General features: G+C 29.0%; 1 protein-coding gene across 5 annotated transcripts in view; it reads left to right on the top strand.

Moving 5' to 3' along the window:
• The window catches only part of LOC107455214 (myogenic-determination protein nautilus), an 81,886-nt gene that overhangs the window by 15,886 nt on the left and 52,118 nt on the right, over positions 1–13,882 (top strand). Inside the window, exons 3-6 of one of the 5 annotated variants that reach the window (XM_071186479.1) lie at positions 3,533–3,670; positions 5,619–5,915; positions 6,638–6,647; positions 6,880–7,083. In XM_071186479.1, the coding sequence (XP_071042580.1) occupies positions 3,533–3,670; positions 5,619–5,915; positions 6,638–6,647; positions 6,880–7,083 (649 nt within the window). Of the gene's footprint in view, positions 1–3,532; positions 3,671–5,618; positions 5,926–6,637; positions 6,648–6,879; positions 7,084–7,560; positions 7,765–13,882 lie in introns of all 5 variants that reach the window. The other 4 variants (XM_016072711.3, XM_016072712.3, XM_071186481.1 and 1 more) reach the window with 4 other exon arrangements.

Raw genomic sequence — 13,882 nt, 5'->3', positions numbered from 1 at the left:
ACAGTGTTAAATGCATTCCTTATCCGATAAAAAAGTGGCAATTTTTAAATTTTTCGATGTATAAAACAATATCAAGCTTGTATTTTCTGATTCAGGTTAGAGCATTAATTTAAAGATAACTAGAATTTTGTATTAAAAATAAACAAAACTCTGCGAACTTTCATCAACGCCTTTCATGACTTGATTAATTTTGAGGCCAAAAATTTTTCTGTGAAGTTATAGGGAGCTAAAAAGACGTTTTTAATAGGTAAACAATAAAGATGCTATGGAAATGTTTGTAAATAATATACGTAGTGTGCGCGAAAAAAAAATATGGATCACCCTGAATAATTTTTTATCTAGTGATCGGATATTCAAGTTTTAGGACTCAATCTTAGTGGCTCAAGAGGATTGCAAATATGCTAATTAATTAGTACAGACTATATTCCTAGTTACGAAATCAGACATAAAAAAGTACTTTCTTTGAATAAACAAACATCTTTTTAGACGGATTCGGATTTCTGACCTCCGAAAAATTACGGATTGCCGCAATCTTGGAAATATGGTTACAATAGTTGGAAAANTGAAAACTCTCAGTCCACGCAATGTTGAACGCATGCTTTATCCGATAAAAAAGCGATAATTTTCCGATATATAAAACAATATCAAGCTTGTATTTTCTGATACAGGTTGGAGCATTAATTTAGAGATAACAAGAATTTTGTATTAAAAATAAAAAAAACTTTGCGAACTTTCATAAACATCTTTCATATCTTGATTAATTTTGAAGCCAGAAATTTTTCTGTGAAGTTATAGGGAGTTAAAAAGACATTATTAATAGGTGAACAATGCTGATGCTATGGAAATGTTTGTAAATAATGTACGTAGAGTGCGTGAAAAAAAATACGGATCACCCTGAATAATTTTTTATCTAGTGATCGGATATTCAAGTTTTAGGACTCAATCTTAGTGGCTCAAGGGGGACTGCAAATATGCTAATTAATTAGTACAGACGATATTTCTAGTTACGAAATCAGACATAAAAAAGTACTTTCTTTGAATAAACAAACATCTTTTTAGACGGATTCGGATTTCTGACCTCCGAAAAATTACGGATTGCCGCAATCTTGGAAATATGGTTACAATAGTTGGAAAAGGAGAGCAGTCGAAAGTTTGGACCCCTTACTGTTAATTTTACTTTTTGCGTATTTCGCCATATCTTGCTCATAACTTTTGCACGCAATAATAAAATTTGTTTATCCAAAGATAATTCCTTGCAGAAAAATAGATTTTGGTAAAGATTTATTATTTTTAGAATTTTATTTAATAATAGTCAAAAATTTTTTAAATTGTAAGGTATAGTTTACATGCAGATTTATCTTTTAATGAATGTTGTTTTACATGACAAATTACAAAATTTGAGCGAAATCGGTTGAGCAGTTCCTGAGAAGTCGAATTTTAAAAAAGTATCCATATTCAGAGTAAGTACGCTTTTGACTCTGTCTTCCTCACTAAAAATATCGCCTACTTAATTATTTAACTTAATTATTGAGTCCTAGAACATGACGATCTAATCATTCGATCAAAAGTTAGTCTGGGTGATCCGTTTTTTCCTTTGCTAATTATACCCTATGAAAACTGTGGTGTAGTACCTAATCCGTAATAACTTTGGTGTTAAAAAAATCTAAAAATTGTGTGTTATTTCAAGTTAATCCCGAATAAAACATTCATACACTACACTCATTCATTAATAAAATATATAAAAAATATCCAATCTCAAACAAGGGAGAAAGCTCAGACCGAGATCAGGTGCATTGAATTATTTCCGATTCCGAAAACACCAAAGTTGTCGCAAATTAGATATCACCAGTAGTTTGTTTACATCTAATAAGAGTTGGAGTGAGTTGGTTTTCTTCCAGGCCACTATGCAATATCTACTGAGACAAAACTTCACCGGTAAAATATGTATGATTTTAGATGTATTATAATGATTTTAAAAATTAATTAAAAATATCATATCAATTAATTTATTATATAAATTGATTTTAAAATATCTGTGAACTGTGTTAAATAATTTTTTAATACTTAATTTCTACCCGTTCCGCCTTTGTTAAGCCTAATTCATATTCATATTAATATTCTTTCTGTGCTGTGTGCATGTCTGATTAAGAAACTAATTTTACTTTAAGAAATATCGTATGCATACATCTTTAAGGCGACTAGTGAAAAAAATATTATTTTGGACTAAACTTTCGAAATTGAGTTCATTATAAATTCAGAATTCCTCTAATCTTAGTTTTCTAAATACTTTACTTTTGTTTCATTTTACCAAGTTATAGCAGTTTTTGTGCAAGGTGATAACAGTGGATAGCGTAATGATTTTAAGTCTTTAAATGTGTTTATCTCAAAATAAGATTTTTTTTCTTCACATTTTAAATAACCTTAAAGACAATATCTCATGTTGTTTTTGAAATAATTGTCTACAATTTTTCATGTATGTTCATGATTATAGCACACATGTTTTGAACTACAGACTAAGAGTAAAAGTAGAATTTAATTTTTATGCATGTTTTTTAGCTAACACAAGTGTGGAAATTTCTAAAAATTTACTTTTTTTTAACTATATTGATTCCTAACTCAGCAGTATATGCACTTGCTTTTAAGATAATAGTGCAAAACATAGTTGATAGCCTCCTAAATAAATTCCACGAAGGTTTTTTGTTTGTTTTAAACTTTAGAAATTTTTTACAATGCTTAGACTATGTGCAAAAAAGCCTTATTTTTACCTAAAAATGGTTCTGTAAAAAAAATAATAATGATAATTTGCTTTACTAATTTCATAATTTTTCACACATAATAAAACAAATAAACTAGTTTTTGAAAGTTTCATATTAATATTTAAAAGAAAAACATCGAAACTAGACGAATTCTTTAATTTAGGATTCCTACGTTATGTTTATTCTACAGTGTAAGAAAGCACGGTACCAAGAACTATCCTTGGTTCTTGATACAGTAGAACCCTTCTTTGATGTAAAGTTATTGCCACCACTTTTGATGTTCAGATACGTGAAAAGTTTTTCCAGTGTAGAAAATATTAAGAAATATACTCAGGGCCAATTTTAGAAAAAGTCGGGTCTACTAACGGACCCTACACAAAGTATTTTACCGGCAAAACAAACAATTCACAAAATATTTTATTTAAAATATCTGAAAAATATATATAAATATCTGTAAAATATACAATTTTAGATTTATCGTTGCATAATAAAACTTTTAAAAATATCTACTTTTTTATTTTTTTAAAATTTTTTTACAAATAAAATACTTTATAAATTTATAGATATTTTGGGATAATAGTGATAAGCCACACTTTTTCCATCGTCACATCAAATTCTTTTTGCATTGTTGACTTGCCATTTCCATGAATTTACTCTATATAGCAGAGGAATACTTCATTGAAAACTTTCTCTTGAACCATTGAAATGTGGTTTATCATTATTTTATCCCAAGAAAGATTCAAATTTGCAAATTAAAAGAAGAAATTATCCTTTAGAATTTGTATGGAGATGAAAGATACAAGACTTCCTTCGACTGCAGAACCAGTTCAGTATCAACCGTCCTTCACATCCAGCTCTTCCGCTTCCACATCTCCCGGGACACCCTCCCAATATTCGCACTCAGAAAGAGATTGGTGAGTATATCATCTCAATACGTGATATACTCGATTCTGTTGTACTTGGTTTATAGACTCGTGATATACTCGGTTTGTTACGGTATACCACTGGTTTTGACTCATATTTTTTTTAGAAACTTAGTCGAAAGTTTAATTTTATATTTGGTAAACAGGGATCCTAAAGTTCTAAATTTAAAGTAAAGTTTGAAAGTTTATCAAGCATTTTTTAAAGTAAGGGCAAATTTGAGCTTACTAACTACAGATTTTTCACGTTGCTCTATTAACTCTGCAGCAAAATGGTAATGTGTACATTTCTGAAAAATGTTTATGTACACTGTTTGTAAAACCAAAATCATAAAAATCTAAAAAAAAAAAAATGAAATGATATGAAACCAAATGTATTGTTTAATATCGAATTTTTTAAGAAAAATTCGAAATAGTCGTATTTAAAACGTGATAACATAACAAATTAAAACTTAGATCTTAGTTTTTGGTTCAAAACATCACTAACATCATTTGAAATTCTACATACTAAATTTCAAATAATTCTATAACCCGTGTTTTGAACAAATCACCTAAGATTACCTTTGTTTTGAACGAAAACTTAAAATCTCAACAAAAAAAACTTAATATATAGTTAAATATTGAATTTTTAAAGAAAAATTACTATTCTTATCTAAATTTTAATAAAAATTACAAATATACACCTAAATCTTAAATAGCATTTAGTTCTAAACATCGCTAACATGAATACAAATTTCGCTAACTTTGGGAAGTTACATGCTAAATTTCAAAGAATTCACTCCTGCAATCACCCGTGTTTTGAGCTAAAATTTTAAATAATCTAAAACAAGCAATGAAATATGAAACTAAATACATTGTTTAATACTGATTGTTTTAAGGGAAATTTATAAATATTCTTACTTAAAACTTGATGAAAGTAACAAATTAAGGCATTGACCTTAGCATTTAATTCAACACATTACTAACATTATGAAAAATCTACATACAAAATTTCAAAGAATTCCATAATAAACTTTTTTTGTAAGGCTCGCTAGCGTAAAGAAATTTGATCAAAATCAGTTTCTTTCGTAAAATGCAAGAAAATTCTGGAACGTATGAAAATTCTGACGTCAAAAAACTAATAATTCGAAAAATAATTTCTGAAAAGGAATTTTATCTGTTTTAAAATATATAATTTATTCTAATAAATAAGAGTTCAAATACTCAAAGTAAAACAAAAAATATTTTAGTTTTGCTTTCGTCAGTTTAATTCCAGGTTCGGTTTTATCTGTTAGTATACAACAAAACAACTTTAACTTCATTTCTAAAATTTGAAGGTAAAAAATTTAAAAGGGTTTCGACAGCTAATAAACTAAAGTTATAATGTAGATAATAATAATAATAAATAAAAAAAAAAATCGAAATTTTTGTCAAAATCGCTGATTTTTATTCAGTCAGATACCTTGAGTAGTTTAGAGCATTTTTCTCCGAAAAACCGTTAACATAGAAGTAGAAATATTGCCAAATGAATGACCTTATAATTTGGTTTTAAAACCCAATTTTTTTTTACTTGAAATGTCATTATCATGCAGAACTGTAATTTTACCAAATTTTTTTTCGCCGTTTATTTTCGCCATAAAAAATAAAAGATTGAGCATAATTTATTTAGAATCGATTCAAAGTTAGTCTCAATTAATTTATTTTTCAGGCATCATGTTCATTTTATATGAAGTTCATTTAAATTTTTGTTGCAATAATTTCTTATAAGATTGTTAAAGAAATTGGATCAAAAGTCGATAGTTAAAAGTATAAAGATAAAAAATTATGAAAGGTAAGAGAAGATAAAAAAAATAATAACATCAAATTAGCCACTATTTTAAACTGTATTATTTTTCCGAATTTTTTTTCCAACTCAGAAACTATTTTACCGATTTCGCTCAATTGACATTCCCTTTCTTTGCAGTTACCGCCATGAAGATTATCTATCCAATCATTGTGCCTTTATGTCGCCCCAACAACAAAGCTCAACATCTCGCTCAAAAAATCCGGCATCAGGTAGTGAGGATGAAGATGAGGAGGAAGAAGATGAAGAGGAGCAGCATGTCCTAGCTCCCCCTCCCCTGCACAGGGGGTCGAACTCCATGGAAGGTCACGTTACAGACACTGGTCGCCGATGCTTACTGTGGGCATGCAAAGCCTGTAAAAGAAAGAATCCGACTGTAGACAGAAGAAAAGCAGCTACAATGAGAGAACGCAGGAGGCTCAGAAAGGTGATTATTTAAAGTTTTGAGCCTAAATTTGTAGGGTGAAATTGATACTAAGTCTATACTGCACATGCATAACGCATAAACGTTAAATTACATCACATTTGAGTTACAATTCGAGAACGAAGGAGATTCAAATAAGGTGAATACTGATAGTTTTAAACCTAAATTTGTTGGTAGAACTCGTACTAAGTCTATACAGCTAAGTCTATACGAGTTCTGGGGGTGAAATTGGTACTAACTCTACGTAGCACAAATGATCGCTTAAACATAAAATTTACATTACATTTGAGTTACAATTTGAGAGCGAAGGAGACTTAGAAAGATGAATACTGATAATTTTGAACCTAAATTCCGGGGGTAAAATTTGATACTAAATCTACGCAGCACAAATGATCGCATAAAAGATAGATTACATTACATTTGAGTTGCAATTTGAGAGCGAAGGAGACTTAGAAAGATGAATACTGATAATTTTGAACCTAAATTCCGGGGGTAAAAATTGGTACTAAATCTACGCAGCACAAATGATCGCATAAAAGATAGATTACATTACATTTGAGTTACAATTCGAGAGCAAAGGAGACTTAAAGATGAATGCTGATAATTTTGAACCTAAATTCCGGGGGTGAAATTGGTACTAAATCTACGCAGCACAAATGATCGCATAAACGTTAAATTTACTTTACATTTGAGTTACAATTCGAGAGTGAAGGAGACTTAGAAAGGTGAATGCTGATAATTTTGAACCTAAATACTGGGGGTGAAATTGGTACTAAATCAACGCATCATTAAGTCTATACAAATCACGATTATGTTTACGCGATCACAAATGATCGCGTAAACATAAAATTTACATTACATTCAAATTATTATTTTATTATTTAATTTTAATGCATGAATTTTTTTTAAACGAAGTAAATTATATCTTTATCATAATAAAATCATTTCGTATTTCAGGTGAACGAAGCTTTCGAGACACTAAAACGAAGAACGAGTCCGAATCCGAACCAGAGGCTACCAAAAGTAGAAATACTTCGAAATGCAATCGATTACATCGAACATTTAGAAGAAATTCTGCAAGGGACACACGGAATTAGAACTCGACAGCTGATTGGCGACAGACGGAATCTTATTCGAGATATGAGTACTTATGACTACAGGGTAAGATAATTTCTGTTTTTTTTTCTTTCTAATATTTTATTTTTTTGAAAAAGAAGGTTATGGATGGTNATAGCACAAATGATGGCATAAACGTTAAATTACATCACATTTGAGTTACAATTCGAGAACGAAGGAGACTCAGATAAGGTGAATACTGATAATTTTGAACCTAAATTTGTAGAGAGAAATTTGTACTAAGTCTACATAGCACAAATGATGGCATAAACGTTAAATTACATTACATTTGAGTTACAATTCGAGAACGAAGGAGACTCAGATAAGGTGAATACTGATAATTTTAAACCTAAATTTGTAGGGAGAAATTTGTACTAAATCTACGTAGCACAAATGATCGCGTAAACATAAAATTTACATTACATTTGAATTATTATTTTATTATTTAATTTTCATGCATGCATTTTTTTTAAAACAAAATAAATTATATCTTTATCATAATAAAATCATTTCGTTTTTCAGGTAAACGAAGCTTTCGAGACACTAAAACGAAGAACGAGTCCGAATCCGAACCAGAGGCTACCAAAAGTAGAAATACTTCGAAATGCAATCGATTACATCGAACATTTAGAAGAAATTCTGCAAGGGACACACGGAATTAGAACTCGACAGCTGATTGGTGACAGACGGAATCTTATTCGAGATATGAGTACTTATGACTACAGGGTAAGAGAGTTTCTGTTTTTTTTTCTTTCTAATATTTTATTTTTTTGAAAAAGAAGGTTATGGATGGTTGACTGAATGTAAGCGATAACAACCTTCCTAAAACCGGAAGAAATTAAAAAAACTTCCGGTGTATCCATCCGCTTATGCTATGCTTACGAGGTGATGTGTGAACAGGCTTAATATTCTAAGAAGTTTTATAATTCTGATATGTGTTTAAATTTAAGCGTAATTTTACCATTCATAAGAGTTTTCTGTAATTTATAAGTTCCAACAGATCATGAGAATAAAAGAAATATAAGAAAATTGATATTTCAACATAAATAAAGTGTAAGGTTTGTCATGTTTTGAGTGTTATCCCTTATTTGGCTACATTAGCGTAAAAAATCGCCGCTTGTTTTATTTTGGATAGCATTATTGTATGCTTGTAGAGTCTCCGAATTCATATATTGTTCGTTTAGTTGAAATTTAGATTGAAAGAACGCGTTATAATGTTAACACTACGAGTGTAATAATATTGGAAGGAGCGCTTTTCAAGCATAGGCGTAAAAATCAATCGAAAGTAGTAACAAGGAAGTATTACGACGAATTTTAACCCCTATTGCCATCTGTGCTTAGCTTTACACGCTAAACCATTCATAATTAGAAATTGTAACTTTGTTTCAGGTTTTTAACTACATGTAAATACACTGTTAAAAATTCCGAGCCATATTGCACCAAAAATTGTTATTCATTTGCTGGCTACGTAAAATGGAGCTCAATTTTACCATATTTTGGTACTCTAAATATCAGTAGAGGGTTGTACCAAAAGTAGGTGGTTTTGAAGAAACAAAACATACATTTTCTTTTTTCTTTTGTAAAAGCACAGAATGGTTGCCCATTATTATGTATTTCTAAGGCGCTCAAATACTGGACAAGGTTGCTGTTTACCGTAACAAAACTATTTACCGTAAGTAGGTTATTTTATGACATATCTGTAATCATTTTATACCGTTAACTATATTTAAAAAGGCAACATAAAAGAAATGAACTTTAATCAGTGTAAATAAAACATTTACCTATCTAAATAAGTTGATACTTGAAACAATATGCAATATTGTTTCAACTTGAAACAATATTATAAGTCCCGACACACCGAGATTGAGTTGTGAAGTAAACATGACGTCGTAAGCGAATATAATTCAGTTTAAAGTCAGCGTCAAAGTTTTGCGCTTTTTATTAAATTTTGGTGCAGTAAATTGCACCATGGAAGTATTTCTCAATCTTATTTCACAATTCATGGTGTAACTAAAATAAAAAAGTTTCATGATTCCTTTAACTAAACTTAAGGATAATGAGAAACTTTGCACCAAATACTGGCTAAAGATTTACTGAGTTCTTTTACAGTGTAATACCAATAGAATACAATTGTGTGAGAATTTAACGGAATTCTCGGAAAAAAACTTCTACTTCGACTTTTTTTTAACTTATTCAGATTAACATGAATTAACAGAAGTGTTCAATTTGCTGTATTTTAAGCACCTTTTTCGCAAACAATTTTCAAAACCGATATCTTGCAAAGTGGCGAAATGGGTTAGTATTGTGTTTTTTTGAACTTTAAATTTTGGAAAAATTTTTTGAAAGAAACACTGGAATCTTATATTTTAAAATTATTGATAAAATTACTCATGCTAATGTACCGTACCCTTCTGAAGTATACTTGTGTATAATCGTTTGAAGCTGAGTTTGTATTAAACATATTTTTCGTACTTTTTTCATTATCTTACATTAAATTAGGTCAAAAAAGGTGAAAAATATTACATTTAGAATTTTAATAATTTGTGGTTAAGAAATTCAACATATTACACCCGTGTCTTTTTCTGCATGCAAATCTTCGAAACACGGCTCACTTCCAAACAATAATTTTTCAAATTTGAAGTTATTTAGATCTGAGAGAAACAGTTATTCATTATTAAAATTTCTTTAACTTACAAAATTAATTATTGATAAATTTGTGAATATGAATGGAAAAAATTTCAAACTGCTATTTTTGGATTTTATATTTTAGTACAAATATAATTTCGATATTCTAACAGAATTTTTTAGTAACTATGTATTAGACTGTTTTTTGTAATTAAAAATACCAAAAAAAATTTTTGCTTGCAATTAGGGGGTCAGACAAAAATTGTATAAAACGGACACCGATGTCCCAACTGCTTAAAAAGGTCCACCCCTCAGTTAATCTGGTCAGTCCATCCCTTCGACAATTTCTGAATACGAGAAAGCAAATTTCTGTTATGTCGGTGTATAAGTAAAACCATAAAAAAGTTAAATATGAAAATTTCTAAAACCGATATTTAACAAAAATAATTAAGTCTACTTAGCTTTTTCAAGTTAAAAATATTAAAACTCTCGAGTAAATTATCTCTTCTTATTCTTAATTTTTTTTTCTGAAAGCAATTTAAAGAATAGTTAAAAAAAAAAAAGTAAACCTTTAAATGAAAAGGAAACATGATGAGAGAAAATGCAGAACTAATTGCATGTAACACATTAAAAAGAAAATATGATATTTCAAGAGAATAAATCTATAGATCGAATCAATTCATATTCATATCATTGCTTATAATTTATCGATATTTAAAAATCAAGGAATGTCCGAATTAATTACCGGTGTATTAGTTGACCCCCTGATTTTTTTAAATTTTTGGGGTTTATGAAGTCGATTTATACATCGGGATAAGCAAAATTTTTGTTTTAAATTTAATTTACGCTTTATTTTTTTGTTTCTTTTAAGTTCATTTACTTTATTAAACTGGAACATTTTTATTATTGAGTGAAATATTTTTAAGCCAAATATGCCAATTAATATGCCAAAGTTGCTTCAATCGACATAATGCGCTCAATTGAACTATTTCACCTGTAAATTTAAACTATGATATCGTGTCATTAGGTTTAAGAGGCATGACGCTATGTTTATACTTAGCACCATGAATATTTGCACCATACTATGCTTTAACTTAGCACCATGCCAATTTCTACGATATGGTTTAACTTAGCACCATGCAAATTTGTGCGATACTATGTTTTAAACTAGCATCATGCAAATTTGTATAATGGTGCGTTTTAACTAAGCGCCATGTGAATTTGAACGATATGATAGTTTAACATAGAACAATGCACGTTTGCATAATAGTACGGCTTAACTTAGCTCCTTGCAAAGATGTAAGATACCGTGGTTCAATTGAATACCACGGAAATTTGTACGATACTATTGTTAAACATGTACACTTGTAGGAATATACTGTGGGGTTTAACTATTAAAATTATGCCATGACCAAAATCACAATTATTTTTAAAATTTTTAAAATAATTGTTTTCAACATTCCTGACATTCTATTGACAATATTTTTCATATTTTTTTCTATCTTAACAAAATTTTCTGTCGATACCATTTCCGTGACATCATCAGAAAAAAAATGAATAAAATGTAAAAAAAGAGAAGGGAAGAAAAAAATAAGCCAAGTTTAACCCTTTTAGATTGAATAATCGAAGCATATTTTCGGATATCCGCATGGTTGAATAAAACAAAAAACGTTAGATGCAGGAATTTGTCAATGAATTCCTTGTCTCAAAAAGTGCTAATTTGCGAACCTGAGATAGTGAATAAAAAAAAATTGACTGTTAGAGAACGCCTTGAGTTCTTCCCCAAACATTTCACTGAAATATCAACACTCTAAATGTTAAATAAAATATCGAGCAGTAGAAAAAACAAGATGACGATCGATAAGCAGACGCGCCTCAACTGTTGCCAATACAGCTGAAGAAATACGCGTAGAAAAACAACTGGGAAAGATTAACATCTAACGGTAACCAATATGGAGAAAAAATGCTAAGCGTTTTTTTAAGAGAGCTCTTAATAACGGAAGCGACAAATACTCTTTAAATATTCTTCGATTTTAGAAAAAGACGATAAAAAAGTAAAATTAGTTAATTTAAATTTCACCTCTGTGGTTTTTTTTAAAAATTTTTTTCTTTCACAAAAACAATGTTTTGATTACTCTAAAAACCTCTAATTATGAATGAGTAAATATTTCTTCTAAGTTCTCGTTGAGTGTTTTTATCAAAAAAATGCACTATAAGTAGGAATAAACTAGATTAATTTTATCAATTTGTGTGGGAAATGGAGATAAATTTAAAACTTAAGCTTTTAAAAATTCTTAACTCAAATTATCTGATAATTTTAACTTCAGTTAATTTTCGATATGTAATTGAACTTTTAATGATTTTGCATAGATTATAATTTATTCAATATTAGGTATTCTTGCACATCTTACAATTAAGTTTTACTTACAAAACCTTTTTTTATGACACAAAATAGTTACCTTAATTGTGCATATTATTGAATAATACTTATTCATCTTACTTATTCAATGCTTATTCAATACTTATTTAACTTTGAAAACGTTTTTATAACAAAAACTTTTTTTTACGAAAGGAAAGATGCTAATAGTTTGAGCTTTAAAATTATTCAAATTCTTAAACAAAAAGTCAATTGCTATAATGGAGCAAGTGTCTACATCTACAAACACCTTATCCAATGTAAGAAAAAATTTCAAATCCTCCGTTTTTTTTCTCCATTTCACAGATGAGCTGGGCAGTCAATTTTATTTAGCTCCTAATCAAAATTCACATTTTCCTGGAAAAAAGCATTTTTTCATTATGTAGACAATTTTTAAAACATAAATACTAATTTTGATACATTCTTTTTCTAATAAACTGACAAATAATTGCTTTTTTCCCCTTTTCGCACTGGTAAAATACAAACTGATTCAGTTAAAAGTTCGAAATACTTTAAAAATCTTAATCATATTTGCAAACTTGAAAAAGACTTTTATAGCATACTAGGAGGATCCGCCCCCTGCTCGCTAACGCTCGCCAACCCCCGAGAATTGCTACGCAATCCTATGTGGTTCACGCCGTGANTTTTTTTTGGTGCCGTGTAAGAGAAATATATATATAGATCTTTTATTCAAAAAATAAATTATAAAATAAAATTTATATCATTATTAAAACTCAACAATCAAACAAGACAATAAGTCAGAAAAATGTATTTTATATACATCACATTATTTACTCTTTACACTTCAGTAGATAAAACACACTATTATTTATTTATTTATTTCTGTTTAACTCACTGAGCTGCCCCCCCCCGTCCCTGAGAGAAGAAAAAAGATTAAAATCTGCCATTGAAATACACACATTTAAAAAAACTTGACTCAGTAGAAAGAAAAATTTCTTACTTTTTTTAGTTTTAACTTTAAAAATATTCAATAAAATTTAAAAAAAATTTGTTTTAAAACAAATTGTTTTAAATTTTTTTTGTTTTAAAATTTGAAAAAGAAATTGTTTAAAACATTGCGAAATATAAGTAATTATTAATTTTATCAACATTCAGGTTTTTTTTCTTGATTCGCCTTGAATTTAAAACCTTTTTCAGTTATCGAAATGAATTTAAAAAAGAAGTCTTTGTTGTCTCAATCATATGTAGCATATGATTTAACCGCAGTGGTAATCCTTCAGTCACGAAATATTTCAGTTCTATGTATAGAGTCAAATAGAGAGATAATAGAGGCATAGAAATAATAATCAAAATAACTGTACTATTAAAAACTTAGAGAAGTGGTGCATTTACAATTTTGCCCCTTTTTTATTTTTCTTTTGTCCACAATTTTTTTTATATAATTAATAGGAAAATCTATTAAACTAGTGGGCTGCGCCCCCTGCTCGCCAACCCCCGAAAATTGCTATGAAATCTTATTTGTTTTTGCTTCGCAAACCAAGCTCGCTTCGCTCGCTACTAACTTAGGTACATTGCATATGCACAAAATTCTAAGAATTCAAAACAGTCATTCAAATCCACACAAAAAAAAAATTTTTTTAAAAAAATTTACATCTTTTTAGTAAATACTAAGTCATTAAAATAAATTTGAATTCAAATAAATGACATGTAATTCGTTAAACCTATTAGAAATGTGCTATAGTATAAAATCTTAAAGCGTAACAGCACGACTGAGACTCATTTTTCAATGAATAACTAATAACAATAATAAAACAAATAAATTCGTGATATAAATCAAAAATC

Source organism: Parasteatoda tepidariorum, chromosome 10 (genome assembly GCF_043381705.1).
Source record: "Parasteatoda tepidariorum isolate YZ-2023 chromosome 10, CAS_Ptep_4.0, whole genome shotgun sequence".
NCBI lineage: Eukaryota > Metazoa > Arthropoda > Arachnida > Araneae > Theridiidae > Parasteatoda > Parasteatoda tepidariorum.
This window is presented reverse-complemented; position numbering and strand designations above follow the sequence as displayed.